The sequence below is a fragment of the Triturus cristatus genome, chromosome 1_1 (genome assembly GCF_964204655.1).
Source record: "Triturus cristatus chromosome 1_1, aTriCri1.1, whole genome shotgun sequence".
In the NCBI taxonomy this organism is placed as follows: domain Eukaryota; kingdom Metazoa; phylum Chordata; class Amphibia; order Caudata; family Salamandridae; genus Triturus; species Triturus cristatus.
In genome coordinates, this window is record NC_140579.1 from 21,933,985 (window position 1) to 21,950,360 (window position 16,376).

Genomic DNA, 16,376 nt, shown 5'->3' on the forward strand with positions numbered 1-16,376 from the left:
TCGCATCCTGGATGAGCAGCAGCTGCCTGAAGCTCAACTCAGACACTGTTTTAAGGTAGCGTTTACCTGGAGCTTTTTTAACCAGTTTTAACAATTATTGTCATTTTAACTTGTATTTTATTCACTTGTGGCACTTTAATACCTCATTCCCCAAACTCTTTGAAGTATTCAACTTTGCACGCCCGCCCGCCATCTTGGAAGTAGCACGGGGAGCAGTCTAGTGTCTGCTTCCCACACGCTACAAAGAGGATCATGGTACAAGCGCGCAGCGGCGAAATCTCCTGAGGCTTGAGCCGGGAGACAGTTGCTGTAGCGTTGTGTATCGGGGGCTGGAGCGATCCTAGCACTGTTTTAAGGTAGCGTTTACCTGGAGCTTTTTTAACCAGTTTTAACAATTATTGTCATTTTAACTTGTATTTTATTCACTTGTGGCACTTTAATACCTCATTCCCCAAACTCTTTGAAGTATTCAACTTTGCACGCCCGCCCGCCATCTTGGAAGTAGCGCAGGGAGCAGTCTAGTGTCTGCTTCCCACACGCTACAAAGAGGCTCATGGTACAAGTGCGCAGCGGGCGCGCGCAGCGGGCGTGCTGGCGTCGCGCTGTAGGCGCGCCAAAGGCAAGCCCGTCTGCGCCCGTCCGCGGCCGACCGGGGCAGGGGCCACGACCCCTGCTCCTTTTTCCCCCACCATACGGAGTTACAGTTCCCAGGCTCTCATTCAACTTAGAAGGAAGTACTCTCCTCTTTGCGTCCCTTCCTGCAATCCAATAGACCGCGGATTAGTCTGTCCACATTGTGGCTTTCAAATCCTCCATGACCTTACGGATAAAAGTACTCTAGTTCGCATGTATCTATTGAACTGTAGGTCACTCCCCAAACATAGCACAGAGGTCTCGCTGTTTTTAGAGGACACTAAACCAGATGCCTTATTTTTAACAGAAACCTGGCTCCACCCCGCATCAGACCCTGACGTTATCAAAGCATTACCTAAGGGCTTTCTGATCCTACGGGCAGACCGCCCCACCAGAGGAGGTGGACTTGCCATTATCTTTAAGGACTGCTATAACTGTCGGAGTCTGCCCAATTCTCTACCCAATTGTGAAAGTTTAACCTTCTCTCTTGAGCTCTCTGCTACCAATACCTTTTCAGGGACGCTTATTTATCGCCCACCGGGGCCTATGGGGCAATTTCTTCATGCCATATCCCCCTCATTGGCTGACTCGGTATGTAGCTTAGCAAACTATACTCTTTTAGGAGATTTTAACATCCACCTTGATAACACTACCGACCATAATTCCTTAGATCTGTCCGAGAACCTCGCTGCACTACAACTCCAGCAGTTAGTAACAAAACCCACCCATTGTAGGGGTCATTTGTTGGATTCCATCTTCAGTAACTGTACTGACCTTCTGGTGGAAAACCCCGCCCCGCTACCCTGGACAGATCACTTTCTGATCCCTTTTGGTCTGTCTATTATACATAGTCCTCCTCCCACATTTAAAGTCACTCGGAAAGAACGGAATTGGTCTAAACTTTCACGAGCGGACTGGGCCTTGGCCCTCGAGTCATCAAGACCTTCTCTCGATCCTGACCCCCCCCTAGCCAATCGGAATTTTAATAACTGGATTTTGAATTCCTTGGATGCTACTCTCCCCTTAGAATGCATTAAACCCAAGCGTGGCACCAAAACTGCCCCCTGGTATTCCCAAGACCTGCGAGAAAGCAAGCGCCTTTGTAAAAAACTAGAGAGGAAATGGCGTCTGGACTTTTCACCCTCCAGAAAAATTGCTTACAGAGCAGCGATAAAATCTTATAAGAACAAAATCACAAACGCACGAGCTGCTTTTTTCGAACCTAAGATCACTGCAGCGGCCTCTAAGCCTAAAGAAATTTACAACATCGCAAAAACTCTCCTTAAACTTCCAGAAAAAATCCCCAACCCTGATGATGCTCAACTTCGTTGCGACGATCTGGCAGAATTTTTCCATGGAAAAATCCAGGCTATATACACCACCTTCCCTATCACCCAGATCCTCCCAATGACTGTCGAAGATGTTAAGACAGAGGTGTCGCTCCTTGTAACACTTGATACACTCCCCCCTCTGAATCACCCCATCTTACAGTCCTTGATGTCCCAGATTAAATCCGGTTCCCCCAATGACCCCGCGCCCCCGCGATCTCTGATGTCAGTCAGTCCACTCATCCTCCCCACTATCATGGAGCTACTTAATGCCTCCTTAGCCACCAGCATAGTTCCGCTCCCTTGGAAACAGGCTATGGTAAAAGCCTTGCTTAAAAACCTAACCTAGATAGCAACAACCCGGCGAACTATCGCCCAATCTCTCTCTTACCTTGGCTCAGCAAGATTCTGGAGGAGCATGTCAATAAGTCATTGACGGAGTTTCTCGAGACCCACCGCCTGTTCGATCCTTCCCAGACTGGGTTTCGGCCCTTGCATGGGACCGAGACTGCTCTGGTTGCAGTGACGGAAGAGGCGAGGAGGACCATCGATCAAGGAGGCACCGCTGCCATTCTCCTCCTTGATCTCAGCGCTGCGTTTGACACTGTGACCCACAGCATCCTTCTCCAGAGACTCTCCAATCTAGGAGTCTCTACGCAGGTCCTCAAATGGTTTAATTCCTTCTTGTCCGACCGCTCCTTGCAGGTCTTCGAGAGTAATGCCACCTCCCCTTGTAAACCTCTAGAATGTGGAGTGCCGCAGGGCTCTTCATGGAGCCCAACGCTCTTCAACATTTATATGACCCCTCTAGCTGCAATCGTCCACCCTTTTGGGATAAAAATTGTAATGTAGTGTATTGACTAGTACTTTATACCTTCTAGTAGCTCTGGTACTGTGTACCATCTAATGTAGGGTACTGACCTGTACAGTATGCCTTAGACTGACTTTGTTACTGTGTACTATTTATTGCAGAGTACTGAGTAGTGCAGTATACCTTGGAGTCGCTCTGTTACTTTGTTCCATCTACTGCAGTGTACTAACTCGTGTAGTATGCCTTGGAGTTGCTCTGTTTCTTTGTAACATACAATTCAGTGTACTGACCAGTACAGTACACCTTCTGGTAGCTCTGTCGCACTGTTCCATCTAATACAGTGTGGGGACTACTACAGTGTACCTCCTAGTAGCTCTCTTACTCTGCACCATCTAATGTAGCGTACTGACTAGTAATGTATACCTTCAGTAGCTCTCCTACTCTACACCGTCCAATGCAGTGTACTGACTGGTACTGGATACCTTGGAGTAGCTCTGTCACTCTGTGCCATCTAATGCAGTATACTGACTACTACAGTATACCTTCTAGTAGCTCTCTTACTCTGTACTATATAATATAGCGTACTTACCGGTAATCTTCATTGCTCCGAGTATAGTCTTCCTCGCCACATGATTAACGAAGTGAGCTTCAGCTCCACATCAGAACCCTCCAAAGCAAAAGTTAGCCTCCCATGCCTCCCATCCCTTCCCAACATGGCCGACCCCTATCACCCCTGACTTCTATAAGAGGAGGGTCGGCCCAACCCTCAGCCTGAGAACTACCAAGCAGAAACATGAAGCCGATAGCAACACATGGAGGGAGGGATGGGAACTCATGTGGCGAGGAAGACTATACTCGGAGTAATGAAGATTACTGGTAAGTAACCGGGGCATTATCTCCTCGTAAGTCTTCCTCGCCACTTGATTAACGAAGTGAGCACAAACTAAAGCCAAGCGGCTTCATGGAGACTCACAAGAAACTAATGGACCAGAAGGGGATGCCAAAGAAGCAGGGCAAATCCAAAAACACAGACGAGTGGAAGAAAACACCCAAGAGACAGGCAACCATGAGCAGGGAGAGCCAGCCCGGGACAGAGAGACACCGGGAGGGGAGGGCCGAAAACCCAGAACCCCTAAGACCCGAAGGGCTGCCAGAAAATCCGCCCGAACCAATGACTGAAGGAGGACAGAGAAGGAGCTGAACCAGACTATACGGAGCCAAAAGCAACAAACAAACCGGCACCACAACAGCAAGAGGACGGCTGGCCCAAACCACCAAGACTGCCCGACAGACAGTCAAAAGAGAGAGGGAAGCAAAAGCCCCAGGCTCTGGAATCGAAGGAAAGAGGGCAACGCCACCACAGAGACAACAAGATGCCACAGCAGCCAAAAGACACAGTCTGACGCAAACACAGCAAAACAGCACGTTGGACCACCACACCGAGAGAACAGAAACCACCCCAAGTCCAGTGACCGAAGGGAAAGAAGGAAACAAAACCCACCAGGCCGGCGGTCAACTGAGGAGACCGAAGGCAGAAGCCGAGGAACCAGACGCAACCAAGCAGACCGGCAGGAGCCGCAAGAACAAAGGAGAGCGCAAAAAGGAACCCAGCACCCCCTCCGACCCGCAAAACGGAATGCCAACAAAACACCATCAACACAGTGAAAAACAGGCAGGCCATGGACCCATTGGCTCAAAGGACGCCCCGTAAGGGAGCGCAACATCAGCAAAGGCACAGGGCAAAACAGCCCCCGGTAGCCACAGGAAACAACCTCGAAGCAACCCGGCCACCAAAGCAGCCAACAGCGGAAAGCCCGCAAGGCCGCCCAAGGAGCCCGAAAATCAGAAGGGACCAGGTCCGTGGCTAAGCCACCAGAAAGGAAAGCGAAGGCCCATCACAGGGCCACTATGCACAAGGAAGCATACAGCACCAGCAGCATGGGGAACGCTGGATGAACGAGCGTGACATCCCAGCGCAGGGGCCAAGCAACCTGTCCCTGTAATGGTTCACGTGTAGTGAACGAGCCGCCGAAGCGAGGACTCAGGAGGCCACCAAGCCAGCCACTGACCAGGCCCGACCCAGCTGAACAACTGAGAGCCACCAAGAAAAGGAGCGTACAGGGAGGTAAGGCCATAGGCAGAAACACACCAATGGCTAGAAGGAAAAAGAGCCGGGCGAAACGACCCCGAAGCAATGCCAACACTTCCAGGGTGACTTACGAGGAGGTTATGACTAATACAATATACCTTGAAGTACCCATCTTACAATGTACTATCTAATGCAGTCTACTGACTAGTAGCTCTGTTACTCTGTCCTATCTAATGAAGTGTACTAACTAGTGCATATACCTTGGTGTAGTTCTGTCACTCTGTGCAATCTAATGCCGTGTACTGACTAGTATAGTTGATGTTTTAGTAGCTCTGTTACTCTGTACTATCTAATGCAGTGTACTGACTAGTACAGTACACCTAGGAGTTCTATCGCCCTCTACCATCTAATGCAGTGTACTGACTAGTACTGTTTACCTTCTAGTATCTCTCTTGCTCTGTTATTCTGTACTATTCAATGCAGTGTACGGACTAGTGCAGTATGCCTTGAAGTTGCTCTGTCACTCTGTAACATACAATAAAGTCCAGTGACAAATACAGTATACCTTCTGGTATTTCTGTCACTCTACCATCTAATGCAATGTACTGAGTAGTACTGTATACCTTGGAGTAGCGTTTTCACTCTCTGACATCTAACGCAGTTTGCTGACTGCTACTGTATACCTTCTAGTAGCTCTCATACTGTGTACCATCTAATATAGAGTACTGACTAGTACAATATATCTTGTAAAAACTCTGTCACTCTGTGCCATCTAATGCAGTGTACTGACTAGTACTGTATACCTTCTAGTAGCTCTGTTACTCTGTACTATCTATTAGAGAGTACTGATTAGTACAGTAAACCTTGGAGTAGCTATCACTCCGTACCATCTAATCAAGTTACTGTTACTCTCTGCTATTGTAGTGTGCGTCATGTGTGGTAAAGCAATGTAGTATGCTGCGTGTAGTGTGTAGTAGAATGTCCTATGTAGTGCAGTGTGCTGTTCGGTGTAGTGTGTGCTCTGGATGAATACGCGCTCGAGTGTAGTGAGTAGTCTAGTGCCGCACGCTTTAGTGTAGTGAGCAGTTTAGTGTTGCGCGCTTTAGTGTAGTGAGCAGTCTAGTGCTGCACGCTTTAGTGTAGTGAGCAGTCTAGTGCTGCACGCTTTAGTGCAGTGAGCAGTCTACTGTTGCGTGCTTTAGTGTGTGAGCGGTCTAGTGCCGCTCGCTTTAGTGTAGTGATCAGTCTAGTGTCGCATGCTTTAGTGTAGTGAGCAGTCTAGTGCCGTACGCTTTAGTGTAGTGAGCAGTCTAGTGCAGCACGCTTTAGTGTAGTGAGCAGTCTAGTGCAGCGCGCTTTAGTGTAGTGAGCAGTCTAGTGCCGCACGCTTTAGTGTAGTGAGCAGTCTAGTGCTGCGCGCTTTAGTGTAGTGAGCAGTCTAGTGCTGCACGCTTTAGTGTAGTGAGCAGTCTAGTGCTGCGCGCTTTAGTGCAGTGAGCAGTCTACTGTTGCGTGCTTTAGTGTAGTGAGCAGTCTAGTGCCGCTCGCTTTAGTGTAGTGATCAGTCTAGTGTCGCATGCTTTAGTGTAGTGAGCAGTCTAGTGCCATACGCTTTAGTGTAGTGAGCAGTCTAGTGCAGCACGCTTAAGTGTAGTGAGCAGTCTAGTGCAGCGCGCTTTAGTGTAGTGAGCAGTCTAGTGGCGCACGCTTTAGTGTAGTGAGCAGTCTAGTGCCGCACGCTTTAGTGTATTCAGCAGCCTAGTGCCGCTCGCTTTAGTGTAGTGAGCAGTCTAGTGCAGCGCGCTTTAGTGTAGTGAGCAGTCTAGTGCCGCACGCTTTAGTGTAGTGAGCAGTATAGTGCAGCGCGCTTTAGTGTAGTGAGCAGTCTAGTGCTGCACGCTTTAGTGTAGTCAGCAGTCTAGTGCCGCTCGCTTTAGTGAGCAGTCTAGTGCAGCGCGCTTTAGTGTAGTGAGCAGTCTAGTGCTGCAGGCTTTAGTGTAGTCAGCAGTCTAGTGCCGCTCGCTTTAGTGTAGTGAGCAGTCTAGTGCCGCTCACTTTAGTGTAGTGAGCAGTATAGTGCTGTGTGCTTTAGTGTAGTGAGTAATCTAGTGCCGCACGCTTTAGTGTAGTCAGCAGTCTAGTGCTGCTCGCTTTAGTGAGCAGTCTAGTGCAGCCCGCTTTAGTGTAGTGAGCAGTCTAGTGCTGCACACTTTAGTGTAGTCAGCAGTCTAGTGCCGCACGCTTTAGTGTATTCAGCAGCCTAGTGCCGCTCGCTTTAGTGTAGTGAGCAGTCTAGTGCAGCGCGCTTTAGTGTAGTGAGCAGTCTAGTGCCGCACGCTTTAGTGTAGTGAGCAGTATAGTGCAGCGCGCTTTAGTGTAGTGAGAAGTCTAGTGCTGCACGCTTTAGTGTAGTCAGCAGTCTAGTGCCGCTCGCTTTAGTGAGCAGTCTAGTGCAGCGCGCTTTAGTGTAGTGAGCAGTCTAGTGCTGCAGGCTTTAGTGTAGTCAGCAGTCTAGTGCCGCTCGCTTTAGTGTAGTGAGCAGTCTAGTGCCGCTCGCTTTAGTGTAGTGAGCAGTATAGTGCTGTGTGCTTTAGTGTAGTGAGTAATCTAGTGCCGCACGCTTTAGTGTAGTCAGCAGTCTAGTGCTGCTCGCTTTAGTGAGCAGTCTAGTGCAGCCCGCTTTAGTGTAGTGAGCAGTCTAGTGCTGCACACTTTAGTGTAGTCAGCAGTCTAGTGCCGCTCGCTTTAGTGTAGTGAGCAGCCTAGTGCCGCTCGCTTTAGTGTAGTGAGCAGTCTAGTGCCACACGCTTTAGTGTAGTGAGCAGTCTAGTGCTGCACGCTTTAGTGTAGTCAGCAGTCTAGTGCCGCTCGCTTTAGTGTAGTGAGCAGTCTAGTGGCGCTCGCTTTAGTGTAGTGAGCAGTATAGTGCTGTGTGCTTTAGTGTAGTGAGTAATCTAGTGCCGCACGCTTTAGTGTAGTCAGCAGTCTAGTGCTGCTCGCTTTAGTGAGCAGTCTAGTGCAGCCCGCTTTAGTGTAGTGAGCAGTCTAGTGCTGCACACTTTAGTGTAGTCAGCAGTCTAGTGCCGCTCGCTTTAGTGTAGTGAGCAGCCTAGTGCCGCTCGCTTTAGTGTAGTGAGCAGTCTAGTGCCACACGCTTTAGTGTAGTGAGCAGTCTAGTGCTGCACGCTTTAGTGTAGTGAGCGGTGTAGTGCCACACGCTTTAGTGTAGTGAGCAGTCTAGTGTCCCTCGCTTTAGTGTAGTGAGCAGTCTAGTGCCGCGCTCTCTAGTGCCGCGTGATCCTTCCAGGTGTGGTGTACATTAATCATATGTAAAACAGAAGCAGTAATTACACCCTTTCTTTGTGTCATTAAATCTCTAATTGTGAATCTCTTCTCTGCAGTGATGGTGACTCTGGATCCTGACACGGCTCATCGTCGGCTCCTCCTGTCTGAGGGGGGGCGACGTGTGAGATGGATGTGCACAGCTCAGACCCTGCCGGACACCCCCAAGAGATTCACCTCCTGGCCCTGTGTGCTGGGGAGCGAGGGGTTCACCTCCGGCAGACATTACTGGGAGGTGCAGCTGCTGCAGGAGGGGGGAGGGTGGCGTGTGGGGGTCGCAGCAGAGTCTGTGAACAGGAAGGGAGGGTTCACATGGTCACCTGAGGGGGGAGTCTGGGCTGTGCAGGGGTGTGAGGGTCAGTACTGGGCTCTCACCTCCCCTCCGACCCCTCTGACCCCTCGTGAGAAGCCCCTGAAGCTGGGGGTGTATCTGGACTACGAGGGGGGGCGGCTGTCCCTGTACAATGCGGACTCCATGGAGCTTCTCTTCTCCTTCCCGCGGGCGCCCTTCACGCAGAGGCTCTTCCCGATCTTCCATCTCTGGGGAGGAGCGGAGCTGAGGCTGGTGTGAGCCCCCCCCCCCCTCCTGCCCCCAACTGCCATCCACGGTTCAAACACCAACATTCCAAAGGACCTTCTTCACAAGGACCCTCTCACCTGTTTCCATGATAACCAGAAGCCTCACGTGAAACTATGTATCTCTTTTCCTTGTACATTTTTAAAACAAGGGCAGACAATGTTTGCCGTGTGAGTCATGCACCAAACCGCATGTAACATATGATAAAGTCTCTGCAGAATTAAACAAGCATTGGCTATGGTCTCGCCTGTATGTTGTAGTCTGGCTACTGTGCTCCGTACTGCAAACTTGGTGTCTAGTGCAGTGACATGGGGCAGTGGCATGGTGTGGTGTGCTGTTATAAGGTGTGTGTTGGTGGGATGCATGTGGGTGACATATGCATCTTTACAACAAAAATCACCAATTAGAATTAGATTAATAATGCTTGTCTACAAACTATTGAAGGGCAATAAGGGTAAATGTAATATGCATGGCCCCATGGACCAATCTAACATGTTTATAATAGTAAAATATCGATTGAAAACAACGAAACTACCGGTCTGTCGTTAACTCTTACGTTTACGGTTTGTGTTTCCAAATTCTTAAATCCCTAACCACATCGATTGGCGGCAATTTCCCAGAACACACAGTCACTCATTGCAATGATCTAGCAACATTTTTCTTTAAATCTCCGAAATTTACTGTTCCCTATAAAGTACAATAAATGCACCAAATTCTACCCCCCCCCAAAAAAATCTGGACTCACCAACCATCTGCATCACAAACGCCCCCTCCCCATTACCAGATAAACTCTTCCAACACTTTTTAGTAAAGTGAAATCTAGTTCCGCTGTAGACCCCACACATCCCCACATACTCCTTCAAGGATGAAGCCACTACTTCCTTCTCACTCCCGCAGGAACCTTAATCTCCAAAGTTACATTTACATTTTTATTGTCGCCTGAAAACCTCTGAACTCACAAGGAAATGGTCTTTGCAACAGGCATCTTAATCCTCAGCGAAACTTTAGCATAAGTGGAAACAGCCACTGAATAAAACTCTTATCTGTCTCCTGCAGGAACATTAATCGCCAAAGTTACCTTGACATTTTTATTGTTGCCTAAAAACTTACAGATACACAAGGACATGTTCTTTGCTGCAGGCACCGTAATCCTCTGCACTACTTTAACAAGACTGGAAACAGCCACTAGATAAAACTCCCATCTCTCTCCAGCAGGAACATTAATCGCCGAAGATATCTTTACATTTTTATTGTCGCCTGAAAACCTCTGAACACACTAAGAAATGTTCTTTGCAGCAGACATCTTAATTCTCTGCGCTACTTTAACATGAGTGGAAACAGCCAATAGATAAAACTCCCATCTGTCTCCTGCAGGAACATTAATTTACAAAGTTACCTTTACATTTTTATTTTTGCCTGAAAACCTAGAGACACACAAGGACATGTTCTTCGCAGCAGGCATCTTAATCCTCTGCGCTGCTTCAGCATGAGTGGAAACAACCACTAGATAAAACTTCTATCTCTCTCCAACAGGAACTTTAATCGCCAAAGTTACCTTTACATTTTTATTGTTGCCTGAAAAACTCTGAACACACAAATTCATGTTCTATGCAGCAGGCATCTTAATCCTCTGCGCTGCTTCAGCAGGAGTGGAAACAGCCACTAGATAAAACTTCTATCTCTCTCTAACAGGAACATTAATCCCCAAAGTTCCTCTTACATTTTTATTGTCACCTCTAAACGTATGAACACAGAAGGACATGTTCTTTGCAGCAGTCATCTTAATCCTCTGCACTACTTTAGCATGAGTAGAAACAGCCACTAGATAAAACTTCCATCTCTCTGCAGCAGGAACATTAATCGCCAAAGTTACCTTTACATTTTTATTGTTGCCTAAAAACTTGCAGACACACAAGCTTCTTTGCAGCAGGCACCTTAATCCTCTGCGCTACTTCAGCATGAGTGGAAACAGCCAATAGATAAAACTCCCATCTTTCTCCAGCAGGAACATTAATCGCAAAAGTTACCTTTACATTTTTATTGTTGCCTGAAAACCTCTGAACACACAAGACTATCTTCTTTGCAGCAGGCATCTTAATCCTCTACGCTACTTTATCATGAGTGGAAACAGCCACTAGATAAAACTTTCGATCTCTCTCCCACAGAAACATTAATAGCCGAGGTTACCTTAACATTTTCTTTGTCGCCTGAAAACCTCTCTATACACAAGGACATGTTCTTTGCAGCAGGCATCTTAATCCTCTGTGATCCTTTAGCATCAGTGGAAACAGCCACAAGATAAAACCTTCATTTTCGTCCTGCAGGAACCTTAATCGCCATAGTTACCTTTACATTTTTACTGTTGCCTGAAAACCTCTGAACACACAAGAGCATGTTTTTTTGCAGCAGGCATCTTAATCCTCTGCGCTACTTCAGCATGAGTGGAAACAGCCACTAGATAACATTTCCATCTCTCTCCAGCATGGAACATAAATCGCCAAAGCTACCTTTGCATTTTTATTGTTGCCTAAAAACTTACAGACACACAAGGTTCTTTGCAGCAGGCACCTTAATCCTCTGCGCTACTTTAGCATGAGTGGAAGCAGCCACTAGATAGAACTCCCATCTGTCTCCAACAGGAACTTTAATCGCCAAAGTTACCTTTACATTTTTATTGTTGCCTGAAAACCTCTGAACACACAAGGACATGTTCTTTGCAGCAGGCATCTTAATCCTCTGCGCTACATCAGCATGAGTGGAAACAGCCACTAGATAAAACTTCCATCTCTCTCCAACAGGAACTTTAATCGCCAAAGTTACCTTTATATTTTTATTGTTGCCTGAAAACCTCTGAACACACAAGACTATCTTCTTTGCAGCAGGCATCTTAATCCTCTGCGCTACTTTAGCATGAGTGGAAACAGCCACTAGATAAAACTTCCGATCTCTCCCCCACAGAAACATTAATAGCCGAGGTTACCTTTACATTTTCTTTGTCGCCTGAAAACCTCTCTATTCACAAGGACATGTTCTTTGCAGCAGGCATCTTAATCCTCTGCGCTACTTCAGCATGAGTGGAAACAGCCACTAGACAAAACTTCCATCTCTTTCCCCCAGGAACTTTAATCGCCAAAGTTACCTTTACATTTTTACTGTTGCCTGAAAACCTCTGAACACACAAGAGCATGTTCTTTGCAGCAGGCATCTTGATCCTCTGCACTACTTCAGCATGAGTGGAAACAGCCACTAGATTAAACTTCCATCTCTTTCCCGCAGGAACTTTATTTGCCAAAGTTACCTTTACATTTTTACTGTTGCCTGAAAACCTCTGAACACACAAGAGCATGTTCTTTGAAGCAGGCATCTTAATCCTCTGTGCTACCTCAGCATGAGTGGAAACAGAGACTAGATAAAACTTCCATCTCTCTCCAACAGGAACTTTAATCGCCAAAGTTACCTTTACATTTTTATTATTACCTGAAAACCTCTGAACACACAAGAGCATGTTCTTTGCAGCAGGCATCTTAATCCTCTGCGCTACATCAGCATGAGTGGAAACAGCCACTAGATAAAACTTCCATCTCTCTCCAACAGGAACTTTAATCGCCAAAGTTACCTTTATATTTTTATTGTTGCCTGAAAACCTCTGAACACACAAGGACATGTTCTTTGCAGCAGGCATCTCAATCCTCTGTGCTACATCAGCATGAGTAGAAACAGCCACTACATAAAACTTCTATCTCTCTCCAACAGGAACTTTAATCGCCAAAGCTAACTTTATATTTTTATTGTTGCCTGAAAACCTCTGAACACACAAGAGCATGTTCTTTGCAGCAGGCACCTTAATCCTCTGCGCTACTTTAACGTGAGTGGAAACAGCCACTAGTTAAACTCCCATCTCTCTCCAGCAGGAACATTAATCGCCAAAGTTACCTTTACATTTTTACTGTTGCCTGAAAACCTCTGAACACACAAGGACATGTTCTTTGCAGCAGGCATCTTAATCGTCTGCGCTACTTTAGCATGAGTGGAAACAGCCACTAGATAAAACTTCTGATCTCTCTCCCACAAAAACATTAATTGCCGAGGTTACCTTTACATTTTTATTGTCGCCTGAAAACCTCTGAACACACAGAGCATGTTCTTTGCAGCAGGCATGTTAATCCTTCGTGATCCTTTAGCATCAGTGGAAACAGTCAAGAGATAACACTTCAATTTCCGTCCTGCAGGAACCTTAATCGCCAATATTATCTTTACATTTTTACTGTTGCCTGAAAACCTCTGAACACAAAAGAGCATGTTCTTTGCAGGAGGCATTTTAATCCTCTGCGCTACTTTAACGTGAGAGGAAACTGCCAATAGATAAAACTCCCATTACTCTCCAGCAGGAACATTAATCGCCAAAGTTACCTTGACATTTTTATTGTTGCCTAAAAACTTACAGACACACAAGGTTCTTTGCAGCAGGCACCTTAATCCTCTGCGCTACTTTAGCATGAGTGGAAACAGCCACTAGATAAAACTTCCGATCTCTCCCCCCAGAAACATTAATAGCCGAGGTTCCTTTACATTTTCTTTGTGGCCTGAAAACCTCTCTATACACAAGAGCATGTTCTTTGCAGCAGGCATCTTAATCCTCTGCGCTACTTCAGCATGAGTGGAAACAGCCACTAGACAAAACTTCCATCTCTTTCCCCCAGGAACTTTAATCGCCAAAGTTACCTTTACATTTTTATTTTTGCCTGAAAACCTCTGAACACACAAGGACATGTTCTTTGCAGCAGGCATCTTAATCCTCTGCACTACTTCAGCATGAGTGGAAACAAGCTCTAGATAAAACTCCCATCTCTCTCCAACAGGAACTTTAATCGCCAAAGTTACCTATACATTTTTATTGTTGCTTGAAAACCTCTGAACACAAAAGGACATGTTCTTTGTAGCAGGCATCTTAATCCTCTGCACTACTTCAGCATGAGTGGAAACAGCCACTATATAAAACTTCCATCTCTTTCCCGCAGGAACTTTATTCGCCAAAGTTACCTTTACAGTTTTTACTGTTGCCTGAAAACCTCTGAACACACAAGAGCATGTTCTTTGAAGCAGGCATCTTAATCCTCTGTGCTACCTCAGCATGAGTGGAAACAGCCACTAGATAAAACTTCCATCTCTCTCCGACAGGAACTTTAATTGCCAAAGTTACCTTTACATTTTTATTTTTGCCTGAAAACGTATGAACACAGAAGGACATGTTCTTTGCAGCAGGCATCTTAATCCTCTGCACTACTTTAGCATGAGTGGTAAAAGCCACTAGATAAAACTGCCATCTCTCTCCAGCAGGAACATTAATCGCCAAAGTTACCTTTACATTTTTATTGTTGCCTAAAAACTTGAAGACACACAAGCTTCTTTGCAGCAGGCACCTTAATCCTCTGCGCTACTTTAACGTGAGTGGAAACAGCCACTAGATAAAACTCCCATCTTTCTCCAGCAGGAACATTAATCGCAAACGTTACCTTTATATTTTTATTGTTGCCTGAAAACCTCTGAACACACAAGGACATGTTCTTTGCAGCAGGCATCTTAATCCTCTGCGCTACTTCAGCATGAGTGGAAACAGCCACTAGATAAAACTCCCATCTTTCTCCAGCTGGAACTGTAATCGCCAAAGTTACCTTTACATTTTTATTATTACCTGAAAACCTCTGAACACACAAGAGCATGTTCATTGCAGCAGGCATTTTAATCCTCTGCTCTACATCAGCATGAGTGGAATTAGTCACTAGATAAAACTTCCATCTCTCTCCAACAGGAACTTTTATCGCCAAAGTTACCTTTACATTTTTATTGTTGCCTGAAAACCTCTGAACACACAAGAGCATGTTCTTTGCAGCAGGCATTTTAATCCTCTGTGCTACTTTAACGTGAGTGGAAACAGCCACTAGATAAAACTCCCATCTCTCTCCAGCAGGAACATTAATCGCCTAAGATATCTTTACATTTTTTTTGTCGCCTGAAAACCTCTGAACACACTAAGAAATGTTCTTTGCAGCACGCATCTTAATCCTCTGCGCTACATCAGCATGAGTGGAAACAGCCACTTGATAAAACTTCCATCTCTTTCGCGCAGGAACTTTAATCGCCAAAGTTACCTCTACATTTTTATTGTTGCCTGAAAACCTCTGAACACACAAGCGCATGTTCTTTGCAGCAGGTATCTTAATCCTCTGCGCTACTTCAGCATGAGTGGAAACAGGCTCTAGATAAAACTCCCATCTCTCTCCGACAGGAACTTTAATTGCCAAAGTTACCTTTACATTTTTATTTTTGCCTGAAAACCTAGAGACACACAAGGACATGTTCTTCACAGCAGGCTTCTTAATCCTCTGCGCTACTTCAGCATGAGTGGAAACAGCCACTAGATAAAACTTCTATCTCTCTCCAACAGGAACGTTAATCGCCACAGTTACCTTTACATTTTTATTGTTGCCTGAAACACTCTGAACACACAAATTCATGTTCTATGCAGCAGGCACCTTAATCCTCTGCGCTACTTCAGCATGAGTGGAAACAGCCACTAGATAAAACTTCTATCTCTCTCCAACAGGAACATTAATCGCCAAAGTTCCTCTTACATTTTTATTGTCACCTGAAAACGTATGAACACAGAAGGACATGTTCTTTGCAGCAGGCATCTTAATCCTCTGCACTACTTTAGCATGAGTGGTAAAAGCCACTAGATAAAACTGCCATCTCTCTCCAGCAGGAACATTAATCGCCAAAGTTACCTTTACATTTTTATTGTTGCCTAAAAACTTGAAGACACACAAGCTTCTTTGCAGCAGGCACCTTAATCCTCTGCGCTACTTTAACGTGAGTGGAAACAGCCACTAGATAAAACTCCCATCTTTCTCCAGCAGGAACATTAATCGCAAACGTTACCTTTACATTTTTATTGTTGCCTGAAAACCTCTGAACACACAAGGACATGTTCTTTGCAGCAGGCATCTTAATCCTCTGCGCTACTTCAGCATGAGTGGAAACAGCCACTAGATAAAACTCCCATCTTTCTCCAGCTGGAACATTAATCGCAAACGTTACCTTTACATTTTTATTGTTGCCTGAAAACCTCTGAACACACAAGGACATGTTCTTTGCAGCAGGCATCTTAATCCTCTGCGCTACTTTAGCATGAGTGGAAACAGCCACTAGATAAAACTTACGATCTCTCTCCCACAAAAACATTAATTGCAGAGGATACCTTTACATTTTCTTTGTCGTCTGAAAACCTCTCTATACACAAGGACATGTTTTTTGCCGCAGGCATCTTAATCCTCTGTGATCCTTTAGCATCAGTGGAAACAGCCACAAGATAAAACCTCCATTTCCGTCCTGCCGGAACCTTAATCGCCAAAGTTACCTTTACATTTTTACTGTTGCCTGAAAACCTCTGAACACACAAGAGCATGTTCTTTGCAGCAGGCATCTTAATCCTCTGCGCTACTTCAGCATGAGTGGAAACAGCCACTAGATAAAATTTCCATCTCTCTCCAACAGGAACATAAATCGCCAAAGTTACCTTTACATCTTTATTGTTGC

General features: G+C 45.9%; 1 protein-coding gene across 1 annotated transcript in view; it reads left to right on the forward strand.

Moving 5' to 3' along the window:
- The window catches only part of LOC146869184 (E3 ubiquitin-protein ligase TRIM39-like), an 84,531-nt gene extending 75,523 nt beyond the window's left edge, over positions 1-9,008 (forward strand). The window contains exon 6 of the mRNA XM_085643015.1: positions 8,263-9,008. Coding sequence (XP_085499141.1) covers positions 8,263-8,774 — 512 coding nt within the window. The 3' untranslated portion in view covers positions 8,775-9,008. The remainder of the gene's footprint in view (positions 1-8,262) is intronic.
- The last annotated feature ends 7,368 nt before the right edge of the window (positions 9,009-16,376 follow it).